The sequence below is a fragment of the Apium graveolens genome, chromosome 2, assembly GCF_009905375.1.
Source record: "Apium graveolens cultivar Ventura chromosome 2, ASM990537v1, whole genome shotgun sequence".
Lineage (NCBI taxonomy): Eukaryota > Viridiplantae > Streptophyta > Magnoliopsida > Apiales > Apiaceae > Apium > Apium graveolens.
Genome location: NC_133648.1, coordinates 109,463,471 through 109,483,589, shown reverse-complemented (window position 1 = coordinate 109,483,589; position 20,119 = coordinate 109,463,471). Strand labels below are relative to the sequence as shown.

The window sequence follows — 20,119 nt, the reverse complement described above, 5'->3', positions numbered from 1 at the left end:
GTCCAAAATTTCTCTATAGGATGTTCTGTACTCCAATAGACTCGTTCTCGTAGACGTTCTAGTCTTCATGAAATTTAGCTCCGCTGGGAGTTATCCTTTTCAAGAAATCTTCAAGAGACTTCTCAGGGGGTTGTCCAGAACAACTTCAAAAGGCCTCAGGACTCTCTTACAGGGGCTCCTGGTTGGCCAGAAGGCCCCAATCGTTGCCTGGTCATCCATGAGTGGTCTTAATAGGCCTTGTGGCCACTCACAGTGAGGTCTGATTAGCCAAGAGGAAAAGTTCTCTAAATCCTTCATGGTGGACGTTTTACTCTTCACGAAACTTGTTTCTGTGAATCCTATGGTCTTCATGGAATTGGTTCTCACTGGCGTTCCGATCTTTTATGGAATTTATTCTCGTGGACGTCCCGGTCTTCACGAAACTTGTTTCCGTCGGAGGTCAATCCCTTCTTACAAATTCGCATAAAATTTCTCAAGGGAGCTACCAGAACAACTTTGAAAGGCCTCAAGGCTCTCCTACAGAGGCTCCTGGTCAGACATATGGCCTCCAATTGTTGGCTGGTCGGTTGTGAGTGGTTTTAATGGACTTTGAGACCCTCCGGGCTGTCCTACAGAGGCTCCTGATCGGCCATATGGCCTCCAATTGTTGGTTGGTCGGCCGAGAGTGGTCTTAATGGACTTTGAGGCCCTCCGGGCTGTCCGACAAAGGCTCCTGGTCGGCCATATGACCTCCAATTGTTGGTTGGTCGGCCGGGAGTGGTCTTAATGGACTTTGAGGCCCTCCGAGCTATCCTAGAGAGGCTCCTGGTCGGCCATATTATTTCCAATTGTTGTTTGGTTGGCTGGGAGTGGTCTTAATGGACCTTGGGAGCCTCCTACACGGTAGTCTGATCCTTCAGGAGGAAAACATTCTGATGTAGTTCTTGTAAGCACTCTGGCCTTCACGGAACTTATTTAGCTGAAAAGCTAATCTTATTTTAACTTCTATAAGTTTTTCTAATCATAGTGATTAACATAATCAGCTCTTAGCTAGGACTGATGACTTATGCTTAGTCTCAACCAGGCTATTTCTGGAAGACTGATACGGTAAGCGGTATCCTGCATCACTTTACTAATTTATTATGTCATCATTTTCCACTTTTTGGCCATTTTTATCTACCATTTCCGGTGTTTTTTTGAGAGGTACATGCCAACGCGAACCAGGCAGAGTTACGACCTGTTGCAACAGGTAGCTCTTTTCCTATAAAAGAAGATGAGAAGGGTTCATTTTCATTCACACTTTCATTTCTCAACTTCTCAAATTCTCTAACTCTCTTAAGCCCTTCAAAGATGTCTAGTGGACAAGGTCCTAACAAATCCGCTTTCTCCCAGAAGGAAGCTATGCAGAAGAGGGCTACTCTTCGCTCTCTGCAAGGTATAGCTCTCGTTTCTCCTTTCTTCATTAACCGTTGTTCCAATAATTTAAAGAGTATGCTAGATGAGAGGGAGGACGAGTACATAAGTACCGTCTATTTTGATGCGTTTCATCACAGGAGTATGCTCCGTGAGAAGGATGTCGAAGAGATTCAGTCGACTTACTTTTGGCCCGACTGCTTAAAGATTCGCAAGGCTAAGCCTAGTGAGAGGGCTTGCAATATTTTCCACCAAAGGCTATTCGTGTGTAAGGCGGTCCTGAACTCTGGGCTACGGTTTCCCCTACACCCTTTCACTCCGAGGCTTCTGGAGGAGCTAAAGATTCACCCATGCCAGCTTTACCCCAACGGGTGGGCTTTGATCATTCTGTTCATAGTGAGATGTCACAACTTGGGCATCCCCTTGAGTGTAACGATGTTTCAAAGCATTTTCATGATGAAATATTCTCCTTTGAATAGACCTGGTTGGGTCGTGATACAACACAGAGTTCATGTTCCTCGTATTATGAATATCAGCTCTCTTCATCAAACCACAAATGGAACAAGAAGTTTGTGGTCGTAGAATGAATGGGTGGAGACTAGGGGTGTACTTCAGACGTGACTTCAGCAGCCCATTTGATAGTTCTTATTATTTTTGTTTAGACAGGGAGTTGACCAGATCATCAGGAGATGTATTCCATTCTGTGAGACGGAGGGGATATTACGAGACTGCCACTCTATAGTTTATGGTGGACATTATGTTGGTGAGAAGATGGCAGCTCGTATTCTGCAAGCAGGTTTTTTCTGACCTACTTTGTTTAAGGATGCTCATCAGTTTGTTTTAAGGTGTGGTCGTTGCCAAAGAGTGGGAAATCTTACGAGAAAGGATGAGATGTCATTAAATGTGATGCTTGAAGTCGAGGTCTTTGATGTTTGAGGAATCGATTTCATGGGGCCATTTGTCTCATCCTGCAATAATCAGTACATCTTGCTGGAAGTTGATTATGTCTCAAAATGGGTAGAAGTCAAAGCTCTGCCGACGAAGCAAAGGTAGTGTTGAATTTTCTTCATAAACAGATTTTCACAAGGTTTGGAATGCCACGAGTAATCATAAGTGATGAAGGGTCGCATTTCTGCAACCGTAAGTTCACTTCTATGATGTAACGCTACAATGTGAATCATCGTGTTGCTACTGCCTATCATCCGCAAACGAATGGTCAAGCGGAAGTGTCTAATAGAGAGATCAAGCACATTTTAGAGAAGGTTGTTTGTCCATCAAGGAAGGATTGGTCTTTAAAGCTCGATGAAGCTGTTTGGGCTTACAGAACAGCATATAAGACTCCACTTGGGATGTCCCCGTTTCAACTTGTGTATGGTAAGGGATGTCATTTACCTGCGGAGCTTGAGCATAAGGCCTATTGGGCATTGAAGAAGTTAAACCTGGATCTAGATGCAGCTGGAAAGAAGCGAATGCTTCAGCTAAATGAACTTGATGAATTTCGACTCCAAGTCCCATATATACCACTTCACCTCATGTAGAAACTTCTTCTTTTGAGCTATATTCATATTAGGAGGCATTATATTGCTGACAAGATAATTCATAATATCTGCGAACCATGGCTCTTCCTCCTGAACTGCGAACAACTGCTCATCTGGAAAAGATTCGTTGATCAATATCTTATCATGTGAAGTAGACTCGGGATTCTCCAATCTAGAGTGATGGTCAGCTACTTGATTCTCAGTACCTTTTCGATCCTTGATCTCTAACTCAAATTCCTGTAGCAAGAGCACCCAACGAATGAGTCTAGGCTTCGAATCCTTCTTGGAAACCAAATAGCGAATGGCCGCATGATCAGTGAACACTATCACCTTTGTCCCAAGCAAATAAGATCGAAATTTTTCGAAACCAAAGACTATAGCCAAAAGCTCCTTCTCAGTAGTGGTGTAGTTCATTTGAGCTCCATTTAAGGTCTTGCTAGCATTGTAGACCACATGAAAGAGATTATTCTTGCGCTGCCCAAGAACTGCGCCCACCGTATAATCACTCGCATCACACATCATCTCAAAAGGCTCTGTCCAGTCAGGTGCTGTAATAACTGGTGCAGTTATCAAACTCTTCTTGAGTGTCTCGAATGCCTTCAAGCATTCATCATCAAATTTGAAAGGCATATCCTTCTCAAGCAAGTTGCACAACGACTTAGATATTTTCGAAAAGTCCTTGATGAAACGCCGATAAAAACCCGCATGACCAAGAAAACTACGGATTCCTTTCACGAAAACAGGTAGTGGAAGATTTTCAATGACTCCCACCTTGGCTTTGTACACCTCAAGACCCTTGCTCGAGACCTTATGCCCAGGAATAATGCCTTCATGCACCATAGAGTGGCATTTTTCCCAATTGAGCAGGAAATTAGTTTCTACACACCTTTTGAGTACTGCACGAAGATTATTCAAACATTCATCATACGAATGTCCAAAGATGGAGAAGTCGTCCATGAACACCTCGACATTATTTCCAATCATATCAGAGAATATAGCCATCATACATCTCTGAAAAATGGCCGGTGCGCCACATAAGCCAAACGAAACTCTGCGAAAAGCAAACGTGCCTAATGGACAAGTGAAGGTAGTCTTTTCTTAATCCTCTGGTGCAATACATATCTGATTATACCCCGAATAACCATCCAGAAGACAATAATACTCATGACCGGCCAACCTATCAAGCATCTGATCAATAAATGGAAGAGGGAAGTGATCCTTCCTCGTGGCCTTGTTCAACATTCTGTAGTCCATGCATACCCTCCATCTTGTGACTGTTCGAGTGGGGATGAGCTCGTTCTTCTCATTTGCTACCACAGTAATACCTCCTTTCTTAGGTACACATTGCACGGGGCTCACCCAACAACTGTCAGAAATAGGATAAATGATTCCTGCATCCAGCCACTTCAGAATTTCATTCTTCACCACTTCTTTCATGATAGGATTAAGTCTGCACTGTTGCTCAATAGTCGGCTTACTACCCTCCTCTAGTAGAATCTTATGCATGCAGTACGAAGGGCTGATCCCCTTGATGTCTGCTATAGTCCATCCGATAGCCGATTTGAATTCTCTTAAGATCCTCATGAGCTTGTCCTCCTCACTACCTAAAAGGTCAGATGCAATAATAACAGGTAACGTAGATGCATCACCTAAAAAAGCGTACCTCAAGTGTTCAGGCAATGGTTTAAGCTCCAAGGTAGGTGCTTCCTCAATAGATAGTTTAAGCTTTCCTTCAGCATTTTTGAGATCAGAAGTACCAAGAGATTCAAATGGCATGTCTAGCTTTCGCCTCCAGGGAGAAGCATTTAGATATTGTAGTTGCTCATTGCCATCCTCATCATCACTGTCAAAATCCCCCACTAAGGCTTTCTCTAATGCATCAGTCGTTAGCATATGATCAAGTTTTGAAGTAACCGTAGAATCAATCAAATCCACTTTTAAGCACTCCTCATCTTCTGTAGGGAATTTCATTGCTTTGAATACATTAAATATCACATCCTGATACTGCACCCTCATAGTAAGTTCACCTTTCTGCACATCTATCAAGGTACGGCCGGTAGCCAAGAAAGGTCTCCCCAATATTATGGGAATCTTCTTATCTTCCTCGAAATCCACAATAACAAAGTCTGCAGGAAAGAAGAGCTTATCTACCTTTACTAGCACATCCTCCACTATGCCTCGTGGGTATGTAATAGAACGATCAGCCAATTATAGAGACATGTAGGTGGGCTTTGGATCAGGCAAATTCAACTTTTTAAAGATCGACAACGGCATCAGATTGATGCTTGCTCCCAAATCACAGAGGCACTTGTCAAAAGACAACTTGCCAATGGTGCAAGGAATGGTGAAACTACCTGGATCTTTAATCTTTGGAGGTAACTTTTGTTGTAGCACAACACTGCATTCTTCCGTTAAAGCAACGGTCTCAAGGTCATCCAGTTTCACCTTCCTTGCAAGAATACTCTTCATAAATTTCGCATAACTAGGCATTTGCTCCAGAGCCTCAGCGAAAGGTATATTAATGTGAAGTTTCTTGAACACCTCAAGAAACTTACTGAACTGCTTATCTAGATTTTGCTGTTGCAATCTCTTAGGGAAAGGTGGTGGAGGATAGAGCTGTTTTTCCCCTGTATTATCCTCAGGCAGAGTGTGTTCAACAGTAGTCTTCCTTGGTTTCGCCGCTTTGTCCTTTTGCTTAGCTTCTTCATCACCAACTTCAGCTTCTCCTTCTTTTGCTTTTTCAGCATCAGCAACTTTTCCAGACCTTAAGGTAATAGCCTTGACTTGCTCTTTAGCTTCCTTCCTGCCTGGCACTTCAGTATCACTAGAAAGTGTGCCAGGTTGACGATTGAGCACTGCATTGGCTATTTGACCGATTTGATTTTCCAAGGTCTTGATAGAAACCGCCTAACTTTTGCACAGCAGCTTAAGTTCCTCAAAATCAGCACTAGAGGGTGGAGCTGCACCTCATTGTTGAGGATATGATTGCCTTTGAGCATAATGCTGTGGTTGTTTGAATCCAGGTGGATTGAACTGTTTACTTATGCCTTGCTGATATGGTTGCTGAATAGCATTCTGATTATTACTCCAGCTGAAATTTGGATGAATTCTGTTGTTAGGATGATAAGTAGCTGGTACAGGCTGCTGCAGTCACTGATAATTGTTCACATACTGAACAGATTCATTAACAAGAGAACACTGATCCATAGCAGGAGAACCTGCACAAAGCTCACGAACCATAGCTATCTGATTGACTCCATAGGTGGCTAGAGAATTGACCTTTATAGACAGCGCTTGGAGTTGCGCTACAATAGCTGTAGCTGCATCAACTTCCAAAATACCTGCTACCTTCCCAGGGATCATTCTTTGAGTCGGGTTTTGATGCTCATTTGCAGCCATAGTCTCAATAAGATTATAAGCCTCCGTATAGCTTTTGGCCCACAAGGCGCCTCCAGCTTCTGCATCGAGCATGGGCCGAGATTGGGCCCCCAAACCATTATAGAAACCAGTGATCACCATCCAATCAGGCATTCCATGATGTGGACACTTTCTTAACATCTCCTTGTAGGGCTCCCAAGCTTCGCACATAGATTCTGTAGGTTGCTGCGCAAACTGAGTAAGAGCACTCCTCATAGCCGCAGTCTTTGCCATTGGATAAAACTTCACCAGAAACTTTTGTGCAAGATCTTGCCAAGTAGTGATAGACCCAGCTGGTTCAGAATGTAACCAGTCCATAGCTTTATCCCTCACTGAGAATGGGAAAAGCCTCAGCTTGATAGCCTCATCAGTCACACCATTATATTTGAAAGTACTACAGATCTCGACAAAATTCCTTATGTGCATGTTGGGGTCTTTAGTCGCAGCACCTCCAAAAGAAACAGAATTCTGCACCATCTGAATAGTGCCCGACTTGATTTCAAAGTTATTGGCCTCAATAGCCGGGTGCATGATGCTAGACTGAATGTCATCAATTTTAGGCCGAGAAAAGTCCATAAGAGTTGGATCTGCCGGAACTATACGATCACCCATGATTACTGGCTCTTTCTGCTCACTTCCTGAATCCGAATCTTCAAAATCTATCTTCTCCGGAATATCAAGAACTTCGTCTGTCTCCTCAGCCGTATCTAAAGTCCTCTTGCGAGTACAAGAACGTGTTTGCATAAACGCTTGCTAAAGTACCTGAAACACAACCGGAAATAATAAGTAACATGTCTTAATCACTGAGTCCTAATGACCACTGATGGTAAGTACATAAACTAAACAAATACGTCGAGTCCCCGACAGTGGTGCCAAAAACTTGTTAGGGCGAAAACACGCGCTAATAACACACGCAAGTATACGCGTTCGCAAGTAATATAGAATACTCTCTAGTTCGTTCCCACAGAGACTCAGACTAATTATGTTCAATTACACTCACTCACCAATGTATGATTACTTCTCAATGTTAAAACAATAACACTTAGATTTTATTAACTAATTATTAACTACAATTAACTACGAGAATTAAGCACTTAATTAACACTTGAATTAACAATATTAAAACACACATGAGATCACAACTTCATTACTACTTCCTTCAATAGTCATTGTTATTACCCTTAGCATGCAACAATGATGATATTAATCGAACAACACGAAACTGATAAAAGCCAATTTTCATTGTACTAATACCATTCTACCAAACATCCACGAGTAAGATAGAAGTTGAATAGGCATCAATTATGTTGAGTCCCTATATGTCTACAGAAATTGACAACATAACGATTTAAGAACAATTTATTCCTTTTTGATTACACAGGGCGAATAAAACGGTTAGAGTTACCCACTAATCATGCATACTCGTACACGAACCTATGCTAGCATGGCAAGTTCTAAATCTCAAGATCCACCATCGCTTCACAAGAGATTAACACCCTATCTTATATGTTCGCAACGCACATAAGACGAATAAGCACAACCAATACTAGATATCATACAATCATCACACACTAAGGTATTAAACAACTAACTAAAGAATTCCATAGTAAATCCGTTATGACCCCATGATCACGATTAGCCCATGATAGCACTCATCGTCATCATGGGTTCATATGAAAATATGATAATAACACACGAGAATAATAACTAAAACTACTTATATTAAACCAGAGTACGTCACAAGAGTAATTAGGTTCAAAGTAAAGAAAACTAGCATCCAACGTTACAACAAAATAAAGAATCACAAGAAAATATGCTTCCTCTTCGTTGCGGTGTGCTAAAACGGTCTTCTTCCTTATCTCCTCGCTCTTTGATTAATACTACGATCCAACCTTTGTGAAACGTCTCTGAAAACTACTTATATAGGAGTCCCATAAATCCCAGATATCTCAGAAGTTGGAAGTTAAACAGAACTAGGAGTCCAAAATAATAATTCTAATTTTCCGTCCCTGAGCGGCCGCTCAGCATTCCTGAGCGGCCGCTCAGACCCCTTATGGAAAATGCTCTGTTTTTCTCCCGTTTCTTCGCTGCAATTTGCTCCTATCTTCTCGCTTGCAATGCCAAACACATGCCAAGGCTTATTATTGATGAAATCACTCCAGAAATACAATTAATACCCTGAAATGCACAAACACTAGAAAAACTCGTGAAATACACAAAATACTTGATTTCAAGACATCAATTCAAGCCATTATAAGACGTTCTAAGTGGTATAAAATGCCATTTATCAGATACTATCCGGATACAGATAATATCTGGATCTGAATCCAATTTTTAATCAGATTTTTTATTTTAATATTAAAAATTTGAAAAAATTATAAAAAATATAGTAAAAATTAAAAAATTAAAATAAGAGTTAAGGTAATTTAACCCTATTTTAATTTATTCAAAAAATTATTTGTATTTGTCTTTTTAATATAATTGTTAGATTTAAATTATTGAACTCAAATTATTTTTTTATATATGTTTATACTATTTTTACAGTTATATAAAATTTATTTAAATATATTATTAATATATATACACATACACACTCTACAAATTTAATATAATAAATTTTAAACTTTATAAATATCTAAATGTAATATATATTTATTCGGATATTATCGGATACGACTATGCCAATATCCATATCCGTATCTGCAATCGTCGGATTCAGATACATATAATATCCGCTTTGTTTCAGATACTGATAATATTCGCTTAATTTCGAATACGAATGCGGATTTTTTGTATGGATATCGGATTTTTTGAATTTTTTGACAACCCTATTGAGAATGTAAAACATATTTCCTAAGTGAAACATATGATTCTACTTGGTGTATATATCACCAAGTTACCAAGTTTGCTAGACAATGCATAACACAGTCTTCGAGATCCACCAAGGTTGCTTCTTCATTCTCTTTCTCGTGACACTTGACAAATGATGATGGGTTGTATCCTGATATGTTACTTTGAATATCCTTCCAATCTGTCTTGCATGAATATGGAATATTTCTTCTTCTTCAGCATCCAAGATCACATGCAAAGTTTGTCTTGGCTTCTTATTTTCTTTTCTAAGATTCCCATCAACCCATGTGTTGTGACAGTCTAGGTTTTGAACACTGTCATGTCACTATCAATAGCTATATATATTCTTAGGCATTGATAGTCACCAGCTACAAAATTACTTAGCCATTGGAAGTCTCTTGTTGCGACTTTTCCTTGCCATTGATAGTTACATGCTTAGCGTTTGACATATAGATCTCGATAGCAGTTGATGTTATTCCCCCATTTAACAGTCGAAGACTCACTTCACTTAATGTGAATTACATGGCATCAAATATTTACACTTAGCCACCTTATTCTAGATTATCCATTGAGTTAACATGACTTCTGAATGAATAACTATATTGCTATCTTTTTAAGGAGTCTCATAGAAAATATTACATAAACCCTATTAATTAATGGGCTACTCATTCAATGACTATCCCTTAGGATGGTTAGTCATAGAAGGTTACATATTGCCTTAACATAATTATGAAATGTGATTTATTTATCATCAGGATTTAGGCTTGATTTAACAATCTCCCCCAATTTACGACTGATAAAATAATAGCCATAAATTAAAGCCTTGATGATAACAAAACTCATTCTTACACATAGACATTAAAAGTGCATAATTATGTTATGTTAAGCTACAAATAAATGTGGTGTACAAAGAAATAATTTTGAGGAAAAGTTGTTACTCTGAAAGTAGCTTCTTCATCCCGAGCATGTAAGAGAGTGATTTCTTCTAGATTCTTTTGCTATTTGATTTTTCAATTTGTTCTTTTAGAAAAGATCCCTTCATCCTTCACCCAGACAGTTTAGTCTCTTCAGAGAAATATAGAATCTTCATTAATTCTTTGAAGTATTAGACTTCTGACAGTTTCCAGCTCTTGCTGAGTCTGAGCATGTCTTCATGTTTTGAATATTATCATCCTTTCAAGAATTAAAGTAGAGGTTACAAGTTGCTAATTCCATTTCTTGAGGTTAGACACTGACTTTGTAAACAGTCTTGAGATGGAATGCAACTTCCTAACTTTTTGGATGAAGTTTAGGAGAATGCTCATCTATGTTGGCTGAATGTATGATTGAGTCATTTTCTCATCCCCCTTCTCTGAATTAGAAGATTTGATTTCTTATGGCAATTTATCTTGATCTTTCTTGTTTTTGATGGCCTTCAAGTCCCTTTATTAAACAGAAGATTATTGCAAACTTTTCATAGAATTGACATACTCTTCATTGGACAAAATTGAATCCTCATTAAATTCAATAGTAGTTGTAATCATGTAAACTGAATTTATTTTCTTCCTTGCATCCGTGTTTGTTCTCTTTCCCTTGGACTTCTTGACTGCTTCTCAGCTTTCAGTTATAACTCTAGCCTTTTTGCTAGCTACAATAAATGATTTAGGACAGAATTTTCACCAATCTTTATAAGTTTACAAGACTTCATCCTAAGCCAGTTTCTAGCCTCCAAGTTTTGAAAAGATGTTTGAGTTCTTGCTCCCCTTTTTTGATGCACTATTTTCCTCATAGTGATTTTTTTCGATGCCTCTTGTTCTTCCTTGACTGGATAGATTTGACTGGATAGATTTTAACTTGATGGATCTGTAGAGTACTTTTGCTCCCACTCAGCTGGATATATCTGCAGAATTCTCTTTTTCTCCTCCTCAACTAGAGCTATCAAGTCTTCAATGCTTCTATCTCAATACTTCTATCTACAGACTTCTTTTTTGCTCCCCCTCAGCTAGAGCTATCAAGTCTTTAATACTTCTCCCCCTTTTGTTAGCATGAAGGGTTTGAAGTTGCATCAAGAACATAGTGTTCACTTTGAGTATCTGAGAAGAAGTACTTCTCCAAAATAGTTAGATAGTATGCAGTCGAAGTGTGACATATTAGAATGAGATTTGCATCATCCTTTCCTGAAGTTATCACTAAGAATATTCATAGTGCATCCAACTATACCTGTATTATCTCATATTCTCTATTTTCTTGCATCAGGGGCTCTCCCTGGCTCACAAACCCCACACCTTCTGTAACACCCCCAAATATGGGGTCGGGGATCCGGGTTATCGCGAGTTCTATTTCCATTAAGTAACACTTAATCTTAATAAATAAACAACTACTGCGTACTGTGACCCCACAATATACACACACGTACACCACAAGTTATAGTCTCAAAAATGAATACCAAAAATAATACAAGTCATATTATCCACAATTATAAGTCATTACACTTCAAAAGGGTTTCTAAATAAATTTAAATGTTCTTTGCCATTATAATAATTCATATATATACATAAGTCTGGTACATCAAAGGTTGAAATCCTAACCTATTGGTAGCTCCTACCTCGACCATAGCGACATCAACGCCTACAGGAAGCTGCGGAACATTTCCAATCTGTTCACGAATTGGGAGCTTGGTCCTGTTCATCTTGCTTGATGTTGTTGTGTGATGAAGAAATGAAGCAAGGGTGAGCAAAACAACTCACCAAAATAACATGTATATTAATTAACAATATATGAGCATTCTCATAGTAATTATGAAAGCCTTGGTCAAGCAAAGATGAACCAAGTTGATATCTTTAATGCGACGAAGTCGCAAAATACTCAATATATATATATATATACTCTCAAAATATATATAGTTTGTTCAATAATGCATAGTATCTTTATCAATAACTTTTTGATAATCTTTTATGCATAAGATAATTAAATTACTAGATATAAGTTTAAAAAGATGAAGTTACAAAATACCCCAATATACTTATATCTTTTCCGAAAATTACCTGAACTACCAATATTCAAAGTATACTTAGTTTGAAAAGTTCATCACATAGATGAAGCTACAAGACAAAACTTAATTAGAATCAATATTTAAAATATCATTTAAAAGAAATGAAGTTACAAAATACTTCATTAGTCCCGATATATATATATATATATACATATATATATATATGTAAATATATATCTCATACACTCCTTGAAAACTTCTGTTATGAAAAGTATAAATAGAGTTGTAATACCCAATGATTTTGGAAGGAGGAAGACTTTGGCATAAACCCGATACCTTGTTGATCTGGCAAAGATATCAATCAAGTCACTTTCTCTACTAGTAGATGGATGAATTCCTCGCTGTTCATCACCCTGACCGCATTAGGACCTTGTGCTGGACTGTCACCCGGCCTCTTCCGCGTTGATGGACTGTCACCCAGCCTCTTACACTTTGATCTGGCAACGAAAGTAAGATCTTTATTTGAATAATTGAAAATATTGTTTGATTATTAATCAAAACTATCGAATAATCTTATTCGATTAATAGTTATAGAAAACTATATATATATATATATTATACTCGGGAACATCGACTCCCGATTTAGAAAAATGTTCAATTTTGGGTCCCTTATACTAGGGGTATATGCAACTACTGCTTATCTCTAGCATAAGTATTGTGCATTTATAAACAATCAAATTGATAATAAAATATCAAGATTTCGAAACAGGCATGCACACACACACACATATATATATATATATATCATATCAACATGCTTCAATATATTGCAATATTTTCTAATAACAATCATGCACTTATCTCAAGATAATGCATATATATAACATCACAACAACAATTATACGGGTAGAAAACTTGCTTGAGTATTCTGGGGTAGACTTAAGCTTAGAGTGCGTCCGGTAACCTATGAACAATAACATAAGCCGAAATTAATCCTCGGTCACTTAAGAAACTAAGCTTTACTTATTCATACCCTAACGCTCGCTTCTACGGGTTTATGTAAGTCGCTCGCGTTCCCTCGGCTCCACTATATTTATAAAATTAATCGTTAAACATTTTAAGGAGACTCTTTCACGAGTACTCTACCAACTGACTAATCAAACTTACATAATTGTTTTGTATTCCAGTTAGTCCTTAAAGGGCCTTAAACAAGGTCTAAAATTTAAGTGAGGGGTAAAGGTTCGTTCGCAAAACGCCGTTACTTAACACGGTCATTTCTCCTAAACCGTAAATTGGATCTAAGCGAACCACATACCAAAACGAAGCTTACGACACGATATAACTAATCGTGGCAAAGGTGCAGTGAGTTTTCTGTTCCTAAAGTCAAGCACAAACAGTCTAAATGTAAATGGGCGTTACAACGGCTATATTTACGTGATTTCCCAAAATTACCAATCCAAACAATCACCAAATCATCAACCAACATCAAAAACACAAAATATTACCTAAAATACCAATTCAAGTCAAAACCCTTCAAAATCATAACTCATTACAAGTAATAACATAGATCCATCAACATTCATCTCTTAAACCATCAAAACTAACTAAACATACATGGATCTTACTACAAATACATGGATCTTAATATATAAAACTAATTCATCCATAAACTCATCAAAAACTCAAAGTCAAGGATAGGGTTCTAGAGATTATACCTTCCTTGAAGTGTAATAAGTTACTAGAGAGCCTTAAGGAGCCTTGATCTAACCTTCTAATACCTTGATCTTGCAAAAGAAATCAAGAACACAAAGTTAAAGTTTTGAAATCACTACTTACTCAAAACTTTAGAGAATTAATTAACCATGAAATCCTTGAAATCAAGAGCTTAGATTCATGGTACAACTAAGTTTATAATTATAGAATCCAACAAAACAAACCTAGGAATTTAAGCTTGCTTGGAAGTTGAACTTTGGAAATTTCTCCTTACTTTTTGAAGAAAAGGCCGAGAGCAAGCTATAAAGAAATGGGGGAAGAATGCTTCTTGTTTGACTTGGTGATTTGTGTGGTGTTTTATTAGTTTAGTCAACATCAACCTTTGTTTAAACAAGGTTAGAATACTTGGCCACAAATCAACCTTGTATAAATATCTATTAATCATGCCTACCTCATCATTCCAATGTCACCTTCTTTCCACTTATCATTATCTTGTAGTTTAATGATGTCACCTTGTTTCTAGTTCCTTGATTCTTGTACAAGATTGATTATTGGTCGCTTATTTATTTTACGGTTCGCTTAACTCTCGTTCTCGTTGTCCGTTTGAGGGATCATATCCGGGATCTTATTACTCGGGCTTCCCTAAACCTTTCTTAATATTTTATATTCCTTCAATGATCTTCTCTTATAATCCTTGAATTGAAATCCTTTTAATCATGTTACCTTATACTCAATTCTTCAATGATCTCAGAATTTCTATAACAATATTCCTAGTGTGGTCTGAGAAATTTCCTTAATCAACAATATCAACAAAAGTTACTATTTATTATGGCTTCAAAATTTCCAAAAATTGGGGTTATTATATTCTCCCCTCCTTAAAAGGATTCCATCCCGGAATCAGATAGAAAATGAATGGGGATACTTTTCTATCATTGCGCTCTCTAGTTACCAAGTCGATTCTTTCACTTTGTGGTTTTGCCACAAAACCCTGACTAGCTTGATAACCTTGTTCTGAAGCACTTGCTCCTTTTGATCCATAATCCTCACTGGCCGCTCCACGTCGGTCAAGTCTGGTTACATGTCTATGTGTTCGTATTCCACTATATGTCTGGCATGCAGATTATACTTTCTTAATATTGACACGTGGAACACATTATGAACTTATTGCAGGTTCGGGGGTAGGGCTAGCTCATATGTTAACTTCCCAATACTTCTTAATATATCCAAGGGTCCAATGAATCATGGACTTTGCTTTCTTTTCTTCCTGAACCCCATCAATTCTTTCCAAGGGAATACCTTTAGGCTTTAAGCACATTAGGTTCCCTACTTCATGTTCATTGTCCTTCCAAGCCAAACCGGCATACTTCTTCTATCGATCTTGGGCTGCTACCAGCTGTCCTCAGATTGAATCCATTATATCCTCGATTCCTTGGACCACCGCTGGTCCGAGCATCTTGCGCTGTCCAGCTTTATCTTGATACAAGGGAGATCGACATTGTCTTTCCTCAAGGGTCTCCTAAGGCGACATCTCGATATTGACATATCATTTATCGTCATAAGAAAACTCAATCTGTGCTAAGTGGTCATTCTTAATTTCTTTCAAGTCTATCACACAGACTCTCATCATATCTTCTAGCGCTGCAGCTTTCGCTTCTCAATACTCATTCTTTTTAAGTCCATAAGCATTACTGACTTCTGTTCATAATATTATTCTGGCTATACTTTTACTCGCTGGCATTCTATAACCTTTTAATAATTATGTCAACCTTAGTATCACGAACTCGTTAGATTCCAAATACCACTACACTGATACTACTTCTTTTCTAGCTGATTCTATCTACGAAAGCTTGATCAATCATATAGAAGTAAAAGAATTTATTGAGAGATAACTATGATCATGAACACTTGTTATATCACATAATTAGTACAGAAGGGAGCCAACCTTTAGTACTTGACAAGAAATTTAACAACATATGGTATCCTACTAGACTTCTATCACAGAGATAGATAGTCATTCGACAATACTGCCCCTTCTGGAAGGGTTGTTCTTCTCGATTTTCACAAAATGAAAAGAAGATAAAAGAAAGAATTTAAGAGCATTATATAAAAATATTGCCATAAAATATATGGCTTGGAATCTACCTCTGAACTATAGAGGTTTATCAAATGAGAATGAAATATATATATATATATATATATATATATATTATTGCATTGTATTTCACATGCCTGAATATTTTGCTATTCCGTCCATCATTCCATGGACCCATGCTCTTGCTCGAGCTTATAAATAATTACCTTTGAAACTCCCTCGTCATCAAAAATCGAATCTGGGATTTCATTCTAGACATTATTGTTACTAGAATCCTACATTTGCACCACAACCTTCCTAGTATAGTAATACTACTCTTTGTGGATAAGAATGAATAAACATTCAATAGGTAAATAATAATCGACTTAGTTAGTCTATCAATGATAACTTATACATCCTCATGACCTGATTAATGGTACTAAATTTCAACATCCATTATAATACAACTCTCCCAGTTTTTATCGTCTCATTATTCATATAATTATTATTTCATTACTATGGTCCACCGCTGACCTACTGTAGTCATTCGTTTTCCTCAGAATCTTAATAGCTAATCGTACGAAGTCCATACCTTCCGTATTGAAATATTCTAAGGAGGTTACATACTCACCATTTGTGATCCATGTTAAATATTTTCCAAACTTGATGTCTATACGACATAAAGCATATAAAATTGCAGAAGAGTTACAATCAAAGCAACAATAGCAGATTAATACCATTATTAATCATATGTCCACAATAGGATACTCGAAACTGAAGGGTTCATTTAGTCCTTTTTGGAACATGGTCCTGGCCTATCTCAAGGTAGGACCTTCCAAGATGTGTAGCCAGCTCACAGCGATTAACATGAATTAAATCTTCATCAACCTACTATTATGGTTGAGTATTGCACAATCATCAGAAACAATGGCAATCTTTCATACTATAATACAACCTTCCCGGTTTTAACCAGCATTACTGTATTCTTTTGGCACGAGCATCCATAATTGCTCTCTTACACTTAAAATGTCGGCCACCTCATTGGCCTTTCCTGATAGTAACGGTTCCTTACACTCAATGTCTTTTGAACCATCCTCAAATAAATTTTCTACCTCATTTCCAATCACTGCTTATGTGAAAATGCTCTTCTTAAGTTCTGGTGAGTAAAAAAATATCACCATTTTTCCATAAGTTACTTCATTAGTCTTTAAATGTAACATTATCATGGCTAAATCTCGATCATACTTAGGAAGTCTCTTATCTTGAATCCTTCTTGCTTCCACCAATTTCGACCTTCATTGGGTCGATCTATACTTTCTTATGGTTCAACACGTGCCCCACCTGGGCATTATCATAATTATGTCATATTTCCTTTATCAAAATTTCTATACTTGAGAAATTTGAATATTACCTTTCTCCTTGTAAAACCTCTAAGGTTATCCTTAAATCATTCATTTTGTACTCCCTAGGTACAAGGCATATCAAGATATCATTTACTAATAATAGAACCATTGTCAATACAGTTTTGAAAACTTTCTCCACCGATCTTTCAAGGTTGTTGTTACCTTAATCGTTCTAATTCATACTGTGAAAACTCATAATATCCCTATTAAGGGTGAAATTCCAACCTTTATGCATCCCCCTAGGGTTCATCTCAAGTTATCGAGGTTCTATCATTAATTCTACCTTTAAAAAGGTACTTGCATCCTTTCATGGATAAATCAAGTCATATATCCCTAATAAGGGTATCTTATTCAGTCATTCTCACCTTGATAGTCTATACCTAATTTCACAGTAGCATTCTTATTCAAACTGAGGTCAATTCCTATGCCCCCAAAAGATAACAACCGTTATTTGCTTTTCTTGCTTTATTTGGTAATGATAGCAGGGATGTTCTGTAAGATACTGGTCATGTTCAACATGAACTTTTTAGTTCTAATTACTCATTTACCTCTGTTATTTATCTCAACAGTCATCTCAATATTATGATATCTTTTATACCTGGCGTTCCCCCTTGGGTATCAAGTCACAGATGTTACATACACTTTACATTCTTGAAGGTCACTTCCTTTATCCAATTTCCTAATTTATTTCTTTCACGTCTCCTCAGTCCACCCGTGTTTCCTTATTAATCCATCGATCTATCTCGAAGTTTCATCAAATACTCCCAACTTAAAGGGGATTAATTATATGTGTTGTTTACGCCTTCAAACCTCGACCTTATCTCATGATCAGTCACCATCACCCTGATGATGACACACTTCTCTATCTTCGTAGCTACAGATTCTTAGGGTTTCACATTCCGAACTCCCTTATTGTTCCTCAAATTCTATTTCCTTTATATTCCTTTCCCTTTCATTCTTTTGGTTTTCATTTCTATTACACTCATTTCATGAACCAACACAACATAAGCATCGATTTCAAACATCCCGTCATTCTGGATCTGTGCCCCTCACCGAATCTTGACGACTTTCACAACCTAGATTCATAATTCATTATACTCTTTCGCCTTTGGTATGGCTCTAAAACTTTTACACAATCTCTCTATCTTTTCAAAATCTCTTATTAGTTCTCCCGAAGTCATTATCATCTTGAGCCTCTCTTTCCTACTAAGAGTATCAAGCACCGTATTGGCCTTCCCTGGATGATAAAGAATCTCACAATCATAATCATTGATTAGTTCTAAGCATCTCCTCTGGCAGATGTTAAGCTCCTTCTGCGTGAAAATGTACTTGAGGCTCTTATGGTCGGCGTAATTCTCGCACTTATCTTTATACAAATAGTGCCTCCAAATCCATATGCAAAAACTAGTGCTGCGAGCTCAAGATCATGGGTAGGATATCAAATTTCATATTCCTTTAATGGTCTGGATGCGTACGTGATTACCTTGTCGTACTGCATAAGCACGCACCCTAATACCTTGTGCGAGGCGTCACTATAAATCATAAAATCTCCTTTTCCATCTGACAACGACAACACATGAGCCGTCACCAATTTTTTCTTTGGTGCTTGGAAGATGTTCTCAAATTTCTCTCTTATACCTTGGGAAGTACTTTCCCGAAATAATTGACTGGACATTAACCAGTTTATTAAAACATCTTTCTCTATATCTTTCTTGGTTTTCTTCCGATGGTTAGCCTCTCCCTTCGGAAGGTAATTGGAAAATCAATCTCTTGTGTCTCATCAATCATTTAGAATCTAAAATGATTCCTCTATTTCCTTAAGTCAGGCTCTTGGTCAGCTGTTCCGGGGAACTTTGAGAGCTTAAGTGACTAAAAGGTCCTAAAGGAATTTCCCACCATATTGATTCCTCAGGGTGATGGTTGGGGATAATACTCTGTTTAGGCAGTTCCATGAATTTGCCTCATAGGAGTACCTTCCTGGTTTCTCCTTTCTTGATCAACTTATATTTTCTCAGTATGAAAGGTTCTTATCTTTTTCCACATTATCGGGGTTATCCTATATGTTTTACATTCTCATTTTCCATTTCATAATGTTCTTGGTTCCTTATATCTTGATTGTGACCTCCCTGATTATCAAACTCAGGGTTTGCCGTAATCTTATTCCTTGTGGGGGCATAATGCTTGGAAAATTTTGAGAATCTCTTTATACTGGTTTTACCTACTTTACTTAAGTCTTTCTCTCGTATAGTCCTTACTATTAGTGTTTATGCCCTAGAGACAACACTATTATATTTTATTTATGACATTTGAATTATTTATGTTTATGTTCTATTGATTATTCTTTTAATAATTTATTAAGTCTTAATTTAGTGCGATATAAATAGTATATTAATAAATATTCTTGGAATATGATATGAATTCTATATCTCTAAGTAAATGACTTAGAAATGAGATTATGTGAATAATATTGATATTCCTAAATATCCCTAGTCGAGTAATATTATTAAGGGACAATAATAATGCATTAAGACTAGTGTGTTTGTTGACTGATGATCACATCTCATTGATCATAGGTATAAAGATACTAAAATCGAAAACACAAGCAGATGTAAATATACATGGTGCTGGATAGACCCAATGTGAGATTCTACATTTATGTTGTGTCATAAGTAATTCTCCCAGTGATAATGACGTAATGGTCCTTCGACTTGAAATCATTATATTTCTACACGACGATAAATATACTTTGATTACATCAAAAGTT

General features: G+C 37.3%; 1 protein-coding gene and 1 non-coding gene across 2 annotated transcripts in view; both read left to right on the top strand.

The window, feature by feature from the left end:
* Positions 1 to 1,329: 1,329 nt before the first annotated feature.
* The window catches only part of LOC141692150 (uncharacterized), a 96,163-nt gene continuing 77,373 nt past the window's right edge, over positions 1,330 to 20,119 (top strand). The window contains exon 1 of the mRNA XM_074496890.1: positions 1,330 to 1,660. Coding sequence (XP_074352991.1) covers positions 1,330 to 1,660 — 331 coding nt within the window. The remainder of the gene's footprint in view (positions 1,661 to 20,119) is intronic.
* LOC141709806 (small nucleolar RNA R71) lies at positions 6,460 to 6,566 on the top strand. The gene has a single exon (XR_012570364.1). It is a non-coding gene; the product is annotated as a small nucleolar RNA R71 (small nucleolar RNA).